The sequence below is a fragment of the Eulemur rufifrons genome, chromosome 7, assembly GCF_041146395.1.
Source record: "Eulemur rufifrons isolate Redbay chromosome 7, OSU_ERuf_1, whole genome shotgun sequence".
Classification (NCBI taxonomy): domain Eukaryota; kingdom Metazoa; phylum Chordata; class Mammalia; order Primates; family Lemuridae; genus Eulemur; species Eulemur rufifrons.
Window position 1 is genome coordinate 128,957,383 of NC_090989.1, and position 12,466 is coordinate 128,969,848.

The 12,466-nt window shown below is 38.1% G+C and overlaps 1 protein-coding gene across 1 annotated transcript in view; it reads right to left on the minus strand.

The window, feature by feature from the left end:
* Nucleotides 1-2,076: 2,076 nt before the first annotated feature.
* The window catches only part of EFHB (EF-hand domain family member B), a 50,061-nt gene continuing 39,671 nt past the window's right edge, over nucleotides 2,077-12,466 (minus strand). Inside the window, exons 11-13 of the mRNA XM_069473286.1 lie at nucleotides 8,718-8,930; nucleotides 6,155-6,336; nucleotides 2,077-2,250 (exon numbers count right to left, since the gene is read on the minus strand). Of these exons, the coding sequence (XP_069329387.1) occupies nucleotides 2,077-2,250; nucleotides 6,155-6,336; nucleotides 8,718-8,930 (569 nt within the window). The remainder of the gene's footprint in view (nucleotides 2,251-6,154; nucleotides 6,337-8,717; nucleotides 8,931-12,466) is intronic.

Below are 12,466 nucleotides of genomic sequence, written 5' to 3' on the forward strand. Positions count from 1 at the left end.
CCTTCACTCAGATACCATGAGGTCTCTTCCATGGCTTTGGTGACATATACATACTGGGTTTCAGAAACAATTTCCACTGGAATAACTGTTCTCAGAGCTGAGGATTGGCTTATTTCCTAAATTTGGTGGGTGTTATGAAATCTTGTGTGTCTTGTTACATCTTTGACCTTCTAAAATTGAGGTTCATCAGAGGCCTAGAGTTAAGGGAATATGACTTTGAGAGCCAAGAAGGAACAGTGGTCTTTCTGATGAGAGGTAGTCCAGGATACAGGGGCTAAAGAAATCACACCTCAGAACTGCTTGATGGAAACCATGCAGAAACACAAAAGGAAGAGAGGATTTCTTTGGATATTTTAACTCACTAAGCATTAGAATTTGATTTCAGTCTTGAATTCCTTTGAATTTTATCTTCAGATTTTAACTGGCAAAGACATTTAACATTTGGACATTAATTTCTCCCTGTGAATTTGATACTAGAAAGTTTATTCAAATTTAGATGTATATATTTACATGTATATTTGGAATTTTATTACTGGAGTATATTAATGCTATCATTTATTCTCATTGTATTAATAGAATTCCATGTACACTATGTTGGACAACATGATTGAGTATAAGCTGGAATAAGAGAATAAAAAGTTAACTTTCCAATTTGTAAATAGAGTTACCTTGAAGTTAAAAATGTATAATCCTGACCCATTTTATACCCTATCAGAGACAAAAATCTAAACAGCCCACCAAGTAATATAAGGAGGATGCACAAAAGAGCCTAAGTTGCTACTGGGGGAGTAGATTTTAAAAAATGGGTCAGGACCATCCTGAAAGATGGCTCATCTCCTCCCTCAAGGACAGTGGCCATATGCCTGCTTGACCACAGGCTAATTACTTAAGCCAGGAGCATTAAGAGAACATCAATTTGGAGAACATTTGAAAAGAAGTGCTTATTTCCCAATCCTTATGTTATTGTTGTTGTTTTAATACATGGAAAGAGCTCCACTAGCTGTATTCCTCATTTGTTCTTTTATATAATTATTTTTTTTCTTTTTTAGAGATAGAGTCTTGTTCTGTCACCCAGGCTGGAGTGCAGTTACACACACAATCATAGTTCACGGCAGCCTCGAACTCCTGGGCTCAAGCAATCCCCCTGCCTCAGCCTCCCAAGTAGCTGGGACTACAGGCACGTGCCACCACGTTCAGCTAATTTTTCTTATTTACTTATTTACTTTTTAGGGACAGGGTCTTACTATGTTGCCCAGACTGGTCTCACACTCCTGGGCTCAAATGATTCTCCTGCCTCTGCCTCCCAAGTGCTGGGATTATAAGCGGAGGCCACCTCACCTGGACTATATAATTAATTTTTAAAAGCTAAGTAATTTTTTTGCATGATGACTTGAGATACAGAAAAAAAAGATAAGTAAAATTTTAATGAAAAAGGAAGAAATAAATCAGGATCCACTTTTTCTGATCCAGCTTTCAGTCCACTGCCTAAATATGAATCCTTTTAATATTTGGGTATTGCTACATTTTTGATCACCTGTGATAGAAATTGCAGTTCAAATTGGCTTAACCAACAAAGAAAGTAAATAAAATGTTGAAGGCAAAATTTTATGAACTTGGCATCACAAACCAGACATTGAATTTCATGGCTGGGCACTTTGACTCATATCTGTAATCCCAGCTCTTTGGGAAGCTGAGGGGAGAAGATCTCGGGAGAGGCGATCTTTTTTGAGACCAGCCTGGGCAACATCTCAAAAATAAAATAAAAAAAGAATTTCAGACAACCAACTAAAATGCATGGAATTCTTCTTAGTCCTATCAACATTCTGTACTATGCCTTTGGTGAGGCTGAAGGCTGACTCTTCAAACACGTCTCAAGACTTTGAGCGCTTTACAGAAAACAATAAAATAAATTTTAAAATCCAAAATCTAATTTATTAGCAATACAAACAGACATCTGAGTCCTACCACTGTGACTGCTGAATTCTAACATAATATCCAAAACCAGAATGGATTGAACATTTTAGATAAACACAGATTTAATAATTCTTTTGCTTAAATGAATGAACTCCAAAAATATCACATAGGTGTTTTACACTTGATCCGGTCTGCATGCTGTAGCTCATCTAGAACATTTCTGATGTTCTCAACACAAACTTCTCCTCTGTGATGTTTCTTTGATGCAAGATTCCATACATTTTCAAACTCTTCATCAGAAAGCTTGACACCAATATTACGTAATATCTCTGCAATCTAGAAAAAAGCATTTTAAGTCAGACCAAGATTTATATGTTTTAGAATTTGTATTTAAAAATATTTTGTAACATCTAAGACTATGTATATTTACCCCCAAAAATATGTGTGTATGTGTGTGCTTGTGTATGTATTAATATAATGGGAAAATATTAAAATTTTAGTACTTTCAGCTCAGGAATCCTGAATACCCTCGTATGAGGGTATTTAACTATACTAGCCAATATATAAACTTGCTTTCAATTCTATCTGATCCTTTTTTAAAACCAGCAGCAGGATTCAAGTAAAAACAGTAAAAAATTAAAGATAGAAGACTTGTTAGATCTGAGTTCCATCTTGGTCATTTATAATCATTATGATCTTGTGTGTGCCATATAAGCCACTTGAATATTAATTTTCTCTTCTTTAAAATAGGAACATTTATAAAATGCATCTAACGGGACTGCTGTAAACTTTAACTATGGTCATGGATGTGCAAATGCTGGAGAAATAATCATACCCATTGAGGGAGTACACTAAAGCTGAGCACATTGAAAACCAAGAAACTTTGACTACTAATAATCTCTCTGTAGTGATAATTATTAAAACAGATGAAGGGAGAGGAAAAAACATGCTTCTTATGTCTCAGGAAAAAATATAAGAAAAGAAAGTAAGCACTAGTAGTGTGAAGAAAAGATAGAATGAGTAGAGGGAATAAAAGACGTGAAAATAAAATTTTAAAAAGAAACTAAATTTAAAAGAAGGAAGAAACTGAATTTAAAAGCAGTGCCCTTCTCTATCAAGCATACAGGGGGAAAAAAGAGGGACATGAAAGGTTAGACAGTGAATAGGAAAGTCAAAGAAATAGAATAGTTGCAGAATGCATTTATTAAACAGAATCTCAGCAAAAATTAAAAGATACCCTAGAAATGATGTGTCCTTGTGGGAAATTAGCAGTATAATCAAATACTGTTCAAATACAAATCAAATTCTGAAACTCAGAAGAGCAGAGTTGCTAGCAACTGCAGCTATAAGGTAAAAAGACCTCAATACCTCAGTAGTGGGGAAAGAAAGCCCCTGCAGAACAGCCAGTGCAACCTTACACAATAAGAACAAATCTAGAGGCATCACTTTACCAGATTTCAAGCTATACTACAAGGCTATAGTAACCAAAACAGTATCGTACTGGCACAAAACCAGAGGCATAGACCTGTGGGTCGGAACAGAGAACCCAGATATGAAACCATCCTCATATTACCATCTGATTTTTGACAAAGCAGGCAAAAACATACACTGGAGAAAAGAATCCCTATTCAATAAATGGTGCTGGGAAAATTGGATAGCCACATGTAGAAGATTGAAATAGGATCCATATCTCTCACTACTCACAAACATTAATTCACAATGGATAACAGATCTAAACCTAAGGCATGAAACTATAAGAATTCTAAAAGAAAATATTGGAAAAACTCTTCTAAATATTGGCCTAGGCAAAGAATTTATGATGAAGACCCCAAAAGCAATCATAGCAACAACAAAAATAAACAAATGGGACCTGATCAAATGAAAAAGCTTCTACACAGCCAAGGCCACAATCAATAGAGCAAATAGACAACCTACAGAATGGAAGAAAATATTCATATACTAGACATCCGATAAATGGCTGATAAGCTGAATCTACAAAGTACTCAAGCAAATCAGCAAGAAAAAATCATAAAAAATAAATAAAAATTTAAAAATTTTAAAAAAAGAAAAAATCAAGTAACCCCATTAAAAAGTAGGCAAAAGACATGAACAGAAACTTTTCAAGATAGACTAACAGCCAAGAAACATATGAGAAAATGTTCAATTATCAGGGAAATGCAAATCAAAACCAAAATGAGATATGACTTTTCTCCAGTGAAAATGGCTCTTATCAAAAAGTTCCAAAACAACAGATGCTGTTGTGGATGCAGAGAGAAAGGAACTCTTACACGCTGTTGGTGGGACTGCAAACTAGTAAAACCTCTATGGAAAGTGGTATGGAAATACCTCCAAGAATGAAAAGTAGACCTACCATTTGATCCAGCAATCCCACTACTAAGTATTTACCCAAAGGAAGAAAAGATATTTTACCAAAAAGACACTTGCATTCGAATGTTTACAGCAGCACAATTCACAATTCACAATTGCAAAAATGTGGAAACAACCCAAGTGCCCTCCAATATATGAGTGGATTAATGAAATATGGTATATGTATACCATGGAGTACCACTCAGCCACAAGAAAAGGTAATCTAGTATCTTTTGTAACAACCTGGATGGAACCAGAGACCATTCTTTTAAGTGAATTATCACAAGACTGGAAAAACAAACACCACATGTACTCAATACTAAATTGGAACTAATTGATCAACACTCATGTGCACATATGGAAGCAAAACTCAATGGAAATCAAGCAAGAGTGAGGGATTGGTAGGATATGGGTAAATTCACACCTAACGGGCACAAGGCACACTATCTGTGTGAAGGGCACACCTATAACTCTGACTCAAACTGTACAAAAGCAAATTATGTAACCAAAACATGTACCCCCATAATATTCCTGAAATAAAAATATAAATAAATAAATTTTTTTTAAAAAGCCCCTGCAGAGTAAATTCAGGAAGTGGCCTAATTTAGTCTTGAGCATCCCAGACCTTCTTTCCTGCTTCCTTTTCCCCTCTTCTGGAAGCATTCCTCCACTAGATCATCATTCTAGCAGTAGTGTTAACATTATTACTCCAACCAGGCCTTTGAGTTCTTACTTTTTATCTAGAATTGTAAGAAAAAGGATGACTTTCTAATTAAAAGAATTGTTAGGCATCGTGAAACAAGCAGATTTTTGTTTCTTTTTGCAACCCTGCAGTCCTACTTCATAAGCCCTGTAGAGTGATTGAAGGAAGGGAAAACCTAGTCTGGGAGTATCTCTTCTCTGATCTCTGGGAAGCATACTGGGTTTCTCCTTTGAGGCCAGTAAGCAGGCATCATCCTCTGAGTTTCCCCTTCCTTCCTCTCCTGCCTCAATGGAAATAAATTGTTGAAATGAATCTGTCATTAATTCACTTAGTATTTAGTAAGTTTTCAATCCATCAACCCTTCATCTGAAGTGCCAGAGGGCACCATAGCTCTCTTCCTACCATTCCTAACTCTGACTATGAAGGTTCTGAAGAAATAGGTGCTCCTGAGTTACACCCTGCTTTGCTTAGCACAGATATAGACAGGCTGGACTGACTGAGCACAGTTATTGGTCCTTGGCCCTCAGCACCCAGTGGCTATTCTGACCTAGCTGGTTATACCTACTCTATAACCCACCTAGGAATAGGATCATCTGAGATGTGGGGATCATGTTTTCTTAGTCAAAAAAAAAATAATATATATATGTGTATATATATATATATACACACACACACACACACACACATTCACATATGGTGTAGCAACGGGACAAAATACTTTAAATCAATGCTTGTCACAGATAATCTGAGACATATAAGAGCAGTACGCAAGAAGGGTGGCAGAGTGATCCTCCTCATGCTTATTCTTTGGTTCTGGAGACCCAAGGCCATAAGGATACTTACACAAGAAAGGAAGGGATTAATCCTTGTTCCATTTCTCAACTAAGAATAGTATTGAATGCTTTAGAAGAATATTTTTCAATACATGGGCCACAGTGAATATATAACATGAATGAAATTCTTCCTGTCACAGAATAAATTCAACTTTAGGAATTGTATAAGAATGTCACAACCAAGTTAAACATTATTGATCAAGAATCCTGTTTGGGGATTCTGTAGACACTGTAGTATAAAAAAGCTCAAGTTCTGAAAAGTCATAGCAGTCATTGATAAGCAAACATTTCCATCTTTGCATGTTTACACAAGGTTTTTTGAAATAATATGCTGTACCTCTTCTTTTGATCTGGTCTTGAAGAAGTCTCTTTCAAACACTCCTTTCCGGGCAAAGATGGTAGGATGTAGTAATGAATAAGCGTTGCCCTCTTCACCATAGTTAGTTCTATCACTGACGCGACGAATTCGGGGGGCAGGAATATCAGATCGAATGGTTGGAACACCATAGATGGGGTAACCTAGGTAAGTTGATGATGGAGGAAAACAAACATTCTAAAACTAAGCTGTACAATACAGTAACCACCTGCCCCATGCAGCTACTGAGCACTTGTATTGTGCAGAGTCTGAATTGCAATGTAATCTAAATGTAAAATTCAAAGATTTTAGTACAAAAAAAGTGAAATATTTAATAATTTGTACATTGGTTAGTTATTTAAATGAGAATATTTTGGATATGTACTATAAAATTTAATTTCACCTGTTTCCTTTTTAATGTGACCGTTTTCATGTACTAGAAAATTTTTAAATGCACAGGTGATTTCAATTATATTTCTATTGCACAGCTAAGAAGGGTAGCAAGATTTCATTACACTACACTGTATAGCATGTTTATAAAATCCAGTTGAGAAAAATATGTAAATCCCTGATCATGTCCTTAGTCCAAGGAAGTGCTCTTGACCAACATAAAATAGTCTTTCTAAATAACTAATATTCATCATGCTCAATATTGACATACGGGTGTTATGGGTTAAATTGTATCCTCTCAAAATTCATATGTTGAAGTCCTAACCCTCAGTGCTTCAGAGTGTGACCTTATTTGGAAAATGAGGCCATTTCAGATGTAATTAATTACATTGAGGGTATACTGGAGTATGGTGGGTCCCTAATCTAACATGGCTAGAGTCTTATAAAAAGGAGAAATTTGGACACAGGCATGCATACATGCATGCCATGCGAAGATAAAGGCAGAGATCAATCTGGGTATGGTCTCTCGTGCCTATAATCCCAGCACTTTGGGAGGCCAAGGCAGGAGGCTCATTTGAGGCCAGGAGTTCAACACCAGCCAGGGTAAAATATTTGGTAACCCCGTCTCCATAAAAATAAAAAAAAATAGCCAGGTGTGGTGATGCATGCCTGTAGTCCTAGCTACTTAGGAGGCTGAGGCAGGAGTATGCCTTGAGCCCAGGAATTCAAGGCTGCAGTAAGCTATGATTGTGCTACACACTCCAACCTGGGTGACAGAGTGAGATCTTGTCTTTAAAAAATTAATTAATTAAAAAGGCCAAGATCAAGGTGATACCGCAGAAGCCAAGTAGTGCCAAAGACTGTCAGCAAATCATCAGAATCTAGGGGAGAAGCATGGGCAGATTCTCCTTCACAATCTGTAGGAGGAATCAACCCTGCTGACAATTTGATCTCAGACTCCCAAGCCTCCAGAACTATGAGACAATAAAATTCTGTTACAACACCCAGTTGGTGATACTTTACTACAGCAACCCTAGCAAACTAATACATGGGGAATGAATACATAGAGAAATGTTTTGTAAAAGCTCTTTAAATATTTGAAAGAAGATATGTGTGGAGCTAAGAATCACATGGCTTAAAAGTCTCCTAATATTTGGTGAAGTCTGAATTACTGCAATGTATAACATTCAGGCCGGGCGTGGTGGCTCACGCCTGTAATCCTAGCACTCTGGGAGGCCGAGACGGGTGGATCGTTTGAGCTCAGGAGTTCGAGACCAGCCTGAGCAAGAGCGAGACCCCGTCTCTACTAAAAATAGAAAGAAATTAGCTGGACAACTAAAAATATATAGAAAAAATTAGCCGGGCATGGTGGCACATGTCTGTAGTCCCAGCTACTTGGGAGGTTGAGGCAGTAGGATTGCTTGAGCTCAGGAATTTGAGGTTGCTGTGAGCTAGGCTGACGCCACGGCACCCTAGCGCGGGCAACAGAGAGAGACTCTGTCTCAAAAAAAAAAAAAAAAAAAAAAAAAAAAAAAAAAAAAGGCCGGTCATGGTGGCTCACACCTGTAATCCTAGCACTCTGGGAGGCCGAGGCGGGTGGATCGCTCAAGGTCAGGAGTTCGAGACCAGCCTGAACAAGAGCGAGACCCCGTCTCTACTAAAAATAGAAAGAAATTATACGGACAACTAAAAATATATATAGAAAAATTAGCTGGGCATGGTGGCGCATGCCTGTAGTCCCAGCTACTTGGGAGGCTGAGGCAGTAGGATCGCTTAAGCCGAGGAGTCTGAGGTTGCTGTGAGCTAGGCTAACGCCACGGCACTCACTCTAGCCTGGGCAACAAAGTGAGACTCTGTCTCAAAAAAAAAAAAAAAAAAATCAGTGTTCTGATCTATAATCGTTTCCATCTCATTAATATAAAAAGAATCATTTTACTTGGATCATGATTAGCAATAGTTCAGTTCAGCCAACATGTGTATGTAACCTCCAACCCCAGGTGCTTAGAATTCAGAATGATATGAAAGGTACAAGGCTTTGGAGAAACTTAGAGTCTAATGGAGAGAGGCAGGGGACAATGCAAAGACAGACCAAGGACACTTCACTTCCAGGTTTGTTGATCCTTTTAAAACTCAATATATAATGTGACATACTCACAAATAGAGGGAATGGCTCCCACAACTGCACTGATCTCAGAAGAAGTTGTCTTATAATCATCAGAAACTTTATCACTTGGTCTCAGAAGTGTCCGGACAGTCTTTTCTGAGCTCCCTGGTTCTTTTAAGACAATATCTTCAGGTTTTATCAGGAGAGTTGGTTCAGATTCTTCAACATTAGCCTCAGCAGGGTTTGCACAATCAGGTTTTCTACCTTTAAGAAAGAAAGTACAGGAAGACATTACTACTTGGTGCTTGCTGCTCTACAACAAGATGATTTCTCCCATTTAGTCTCTTCTTGCTAGTGGAAACTGAGCTGGTGCAAACCCTCCAGGGATGCCAACACCCAACCGTGGAACGGCAAGTTCAGACCCATGTTATACACCAGGAAATCTGAACACCGCCTAATGTTTCTTTTTGCCACTCCACTCACTTTATTTTTTTGTTGTTGTTTTTATTTGTTTTGTTTTGTTTGGGTTTTTTTACTAACCACTGTACAAACGAGGATCCACTCACTTTAGAATAAAGCCTTCAAATTTGAGAGACCAAATATAAACATAGAAACCATTCTTTTCTTTCCTTTTTTTTAAAATTAGAGCTTATTTTTCATATTTAACTTGAACTAAAGAATTGATTCTAGCACTGCCCTATGGAGAGATAGGAGAAGTTTGGAGTTGAAAATTCCACACATACTTGATGGGGGATGAGGGGGGAGCATGTATTGCAACATCCAGAGAGGCGATGAGAACCCACTGTGAGCTCAGGAACTGATTATATAACGAGCTCCTAAAAGTCAGTGTCTAAAAGAAAACCCTAAGGTAGTAAATGAAATTGTGAGACTCTGTCCTTTTTTGTAGATTTGCTTTGCAGAGTCAATTCTGAAATTTAGGAGTAAATTCCTGAGATAGCTTTTTCAAAGATCTGGTTACTCCACAGATACCACTAGAGGGTGCTGTGGTGTTTCACTGTTCAGAAGCCCTCCAAAGGTTCTGGGGAAGCCCAAGCACGGGTTCCAAAGGCAAGCGGCACACCAGTTTGAGAGAAGGGTGGGAACTGTGCCACACCAGAAAAGACCTGCCTCTCTAACGTACCCAGCCCCTTCCTCTCTCAGCTCCTGCCAGTCGCTGCCCTGAAAGTGCTCAAGCCCACACTCCCAGATCCTCTAATCCCACCCTGCCCCAAAGTAGATGTCTGGACAAAGTTTAAAAAACAGTTTCTCAGAAAACTGAAAGGGTATATTTACCCCCTTTCCTCCAAAAGTCAACAGTAGGATAGAATTTGATATAAGAGAGTTCCTGACAGAAAAAAAAAAAAAAAAAAGAAAAGAAAGAAAGTTCCTGGGAAACTGGCAAAACATTCCAGGGCCCCTTCTAGACCTACTGGCCACTAATTTGCAGTTTCTACCCTAAAATCTTAGAAGATAAAAAAATCCTCAAGAACTCCATTGAAAAGGGCTGATGAAGTCAAGATCCAAAACCAAGGAACAATTTGAAGAACTATCTGGTTTTAAAATAGGCTGCTGCTTTCCCCCACTATTTCATGAGTTGTGCCAAAAAGGAAAAATCTCTGTCATCCGTCTTTGTTTCTGAGAAGGTTGGGGTAGAGTTGTTTTCTATAAAAAGCTTCATTAGGTAGAGAAGATTCTAATGCTTTCCTAGTGGGCAAAATTGAAAAGCTGTCCCAGACCTGCTGGGTAAGGCTCACATCATCAGTAAAAATCAAAATGTGGTTTTGACCTTCTAGAAAGGCATGACCCAGGAATAAAAGTGGAAACAGTAGTATCTTTGCTTTTTAGAGGTGAGACATTCCAAGAGGAAATAAAAAATGTAAACAATCATTTTAAAAAGTTGATCCTTTAATAATCAAGATAAAAAAAGTAAAGCAAATGAGGTATCATTATATACCAACTAAATTACAAGAATGTTTGAAATAACACTCAATGGTAGCAAGGCTGGAGTAAAACTTCACAGCATTGGCTGATAAAATTGCAAATTGGTACAATCATTTAGAAAAGAAAATGAAAATAGAGTTACTTCTGGGACAATATCAACATTGCTAAGAAATGAGATATAATTAGAAACAGAAAGCTTTTTGAGAGGTGATAATCATTACACCATTACTTGTATTACCTTAAAAATATCTGGAACAACCTAAGTTTCAAAAGGTGAAGAAATGGTTTAGTAAATCATACTATATGAGCATGAGAGAACTGAAAATGTAGTTCACAGGAACCATAAAAATATCTCTTCACTCCTTAGAAATCTGAAAGCCAAATTTTAAAAAGCCAAATAAAAATATGTTCATTGTTATTATAAATGTTTAAAATATAGACATACACATATGTATATATCTATATGTGGTAAATAATATGGAAAGATAATATGTAGACATAAAAAGATTTGAGTCAAAAGTTAAGATTATGGTGTTTTTCCTTTCTGTACAATTTTTTTTTTTTTTTTTTGAGACAGGGTCTTGCCCTGTCACCCTGGGTAGAGTGCAGTGGCATTAGCCTCGCTCACAACAACCTCAAACTCTTGGGTACAAGTGATCTTCCTGCCTCAGCATCCCAGGTAGCTGGGACTACAGGCGTGTGCCACCATGCCGGCTAATTTTTCTATTTTTAATAGAGATGGGCTATCACTTGGTTGCCTAGGCTGGTCTCGAACTCCTGACCTCAAGTGATCCTCCCATCCTGGACTCCAAAATTGCTGGGATTACAGAGGTTAGCCACTGTGCTGGGCCTCTTTTGTGTACAGAATTTTTAAAATCAAATTTTCTTATGTCAAATTCTATTTTACTATTGACTATTCCTGGGGCAGGGAGCTAATTACTCACATAATGGTTTTCAAACAGCTTTCTGAGGAAATGTCTTTCATATTTTCAGCTTCTGTGTAAATATTTTTTGCTTTTAATTTTTTTTAATGGATAATGCATGGTTCCAAACTCAAAAGATACAAAAACATAGATTAAGAAGTAAGTCTCGGCCGGGCGCGGTGGCTCACGCCTGTAATCCTAGCACTCTGGGAGGCCGAGGTGGGCGGATCGTTTGAGCTCAGGAGTTCGAGACCAGCCTAAGCAAGAGCGAGACCCCATCTCTACTAAAAATAGAAAGAAATTATATGGACAGCTAAAAATATATATAGGAAAAATTAGCCGGGCATGGTGGTGCATGCCTGTAGTCCCAGCTACTCGGGAGGCTGAGACAGGAGGATCGCTTGAGCTCAGGAGTTTGAGGTTGCTGTGAGCTAGGCTGACGCCACGGCACTCACTCTAGCCTGGGCAACAGAGTGAGACTCTGTCTCAAAAAAAAAAAAAAGAAGTAAGTCTCATTGCCACCCTGGCTCTCAGCCACCCAGTTGCTTCTCTCTGGAAATAGTAATGTTGTCAGATTCTTTCCTATCCTTCCACAGATATTCTATGCATAAACAACCAAATAAATAACTATATATGTATGTGCATTTTTTCTTTTTTATATAACATTAAAGTTTACAAGAGTTGAGCGATTCTATAAAGATGAAAATATAAAAGTCCATTTAAGAATTCAGCAAACCCAGGCCGTGCGCAGTGGCTCACGGCCTGTAATCCTAGCACTCTGGGAGACTGAGTTGGGAGGATCGCTTGAGCTCAGGAGTTCGAGACCAGCCTGAGTGAGAGTAAGACCCTGTCTCTACTAAAAATAGAAAAATTAACCGCCATGGTGGCACACGCCTGTAGTCCCAGCTACTTGGGAAGCTGAGGCAGGAGGATCAC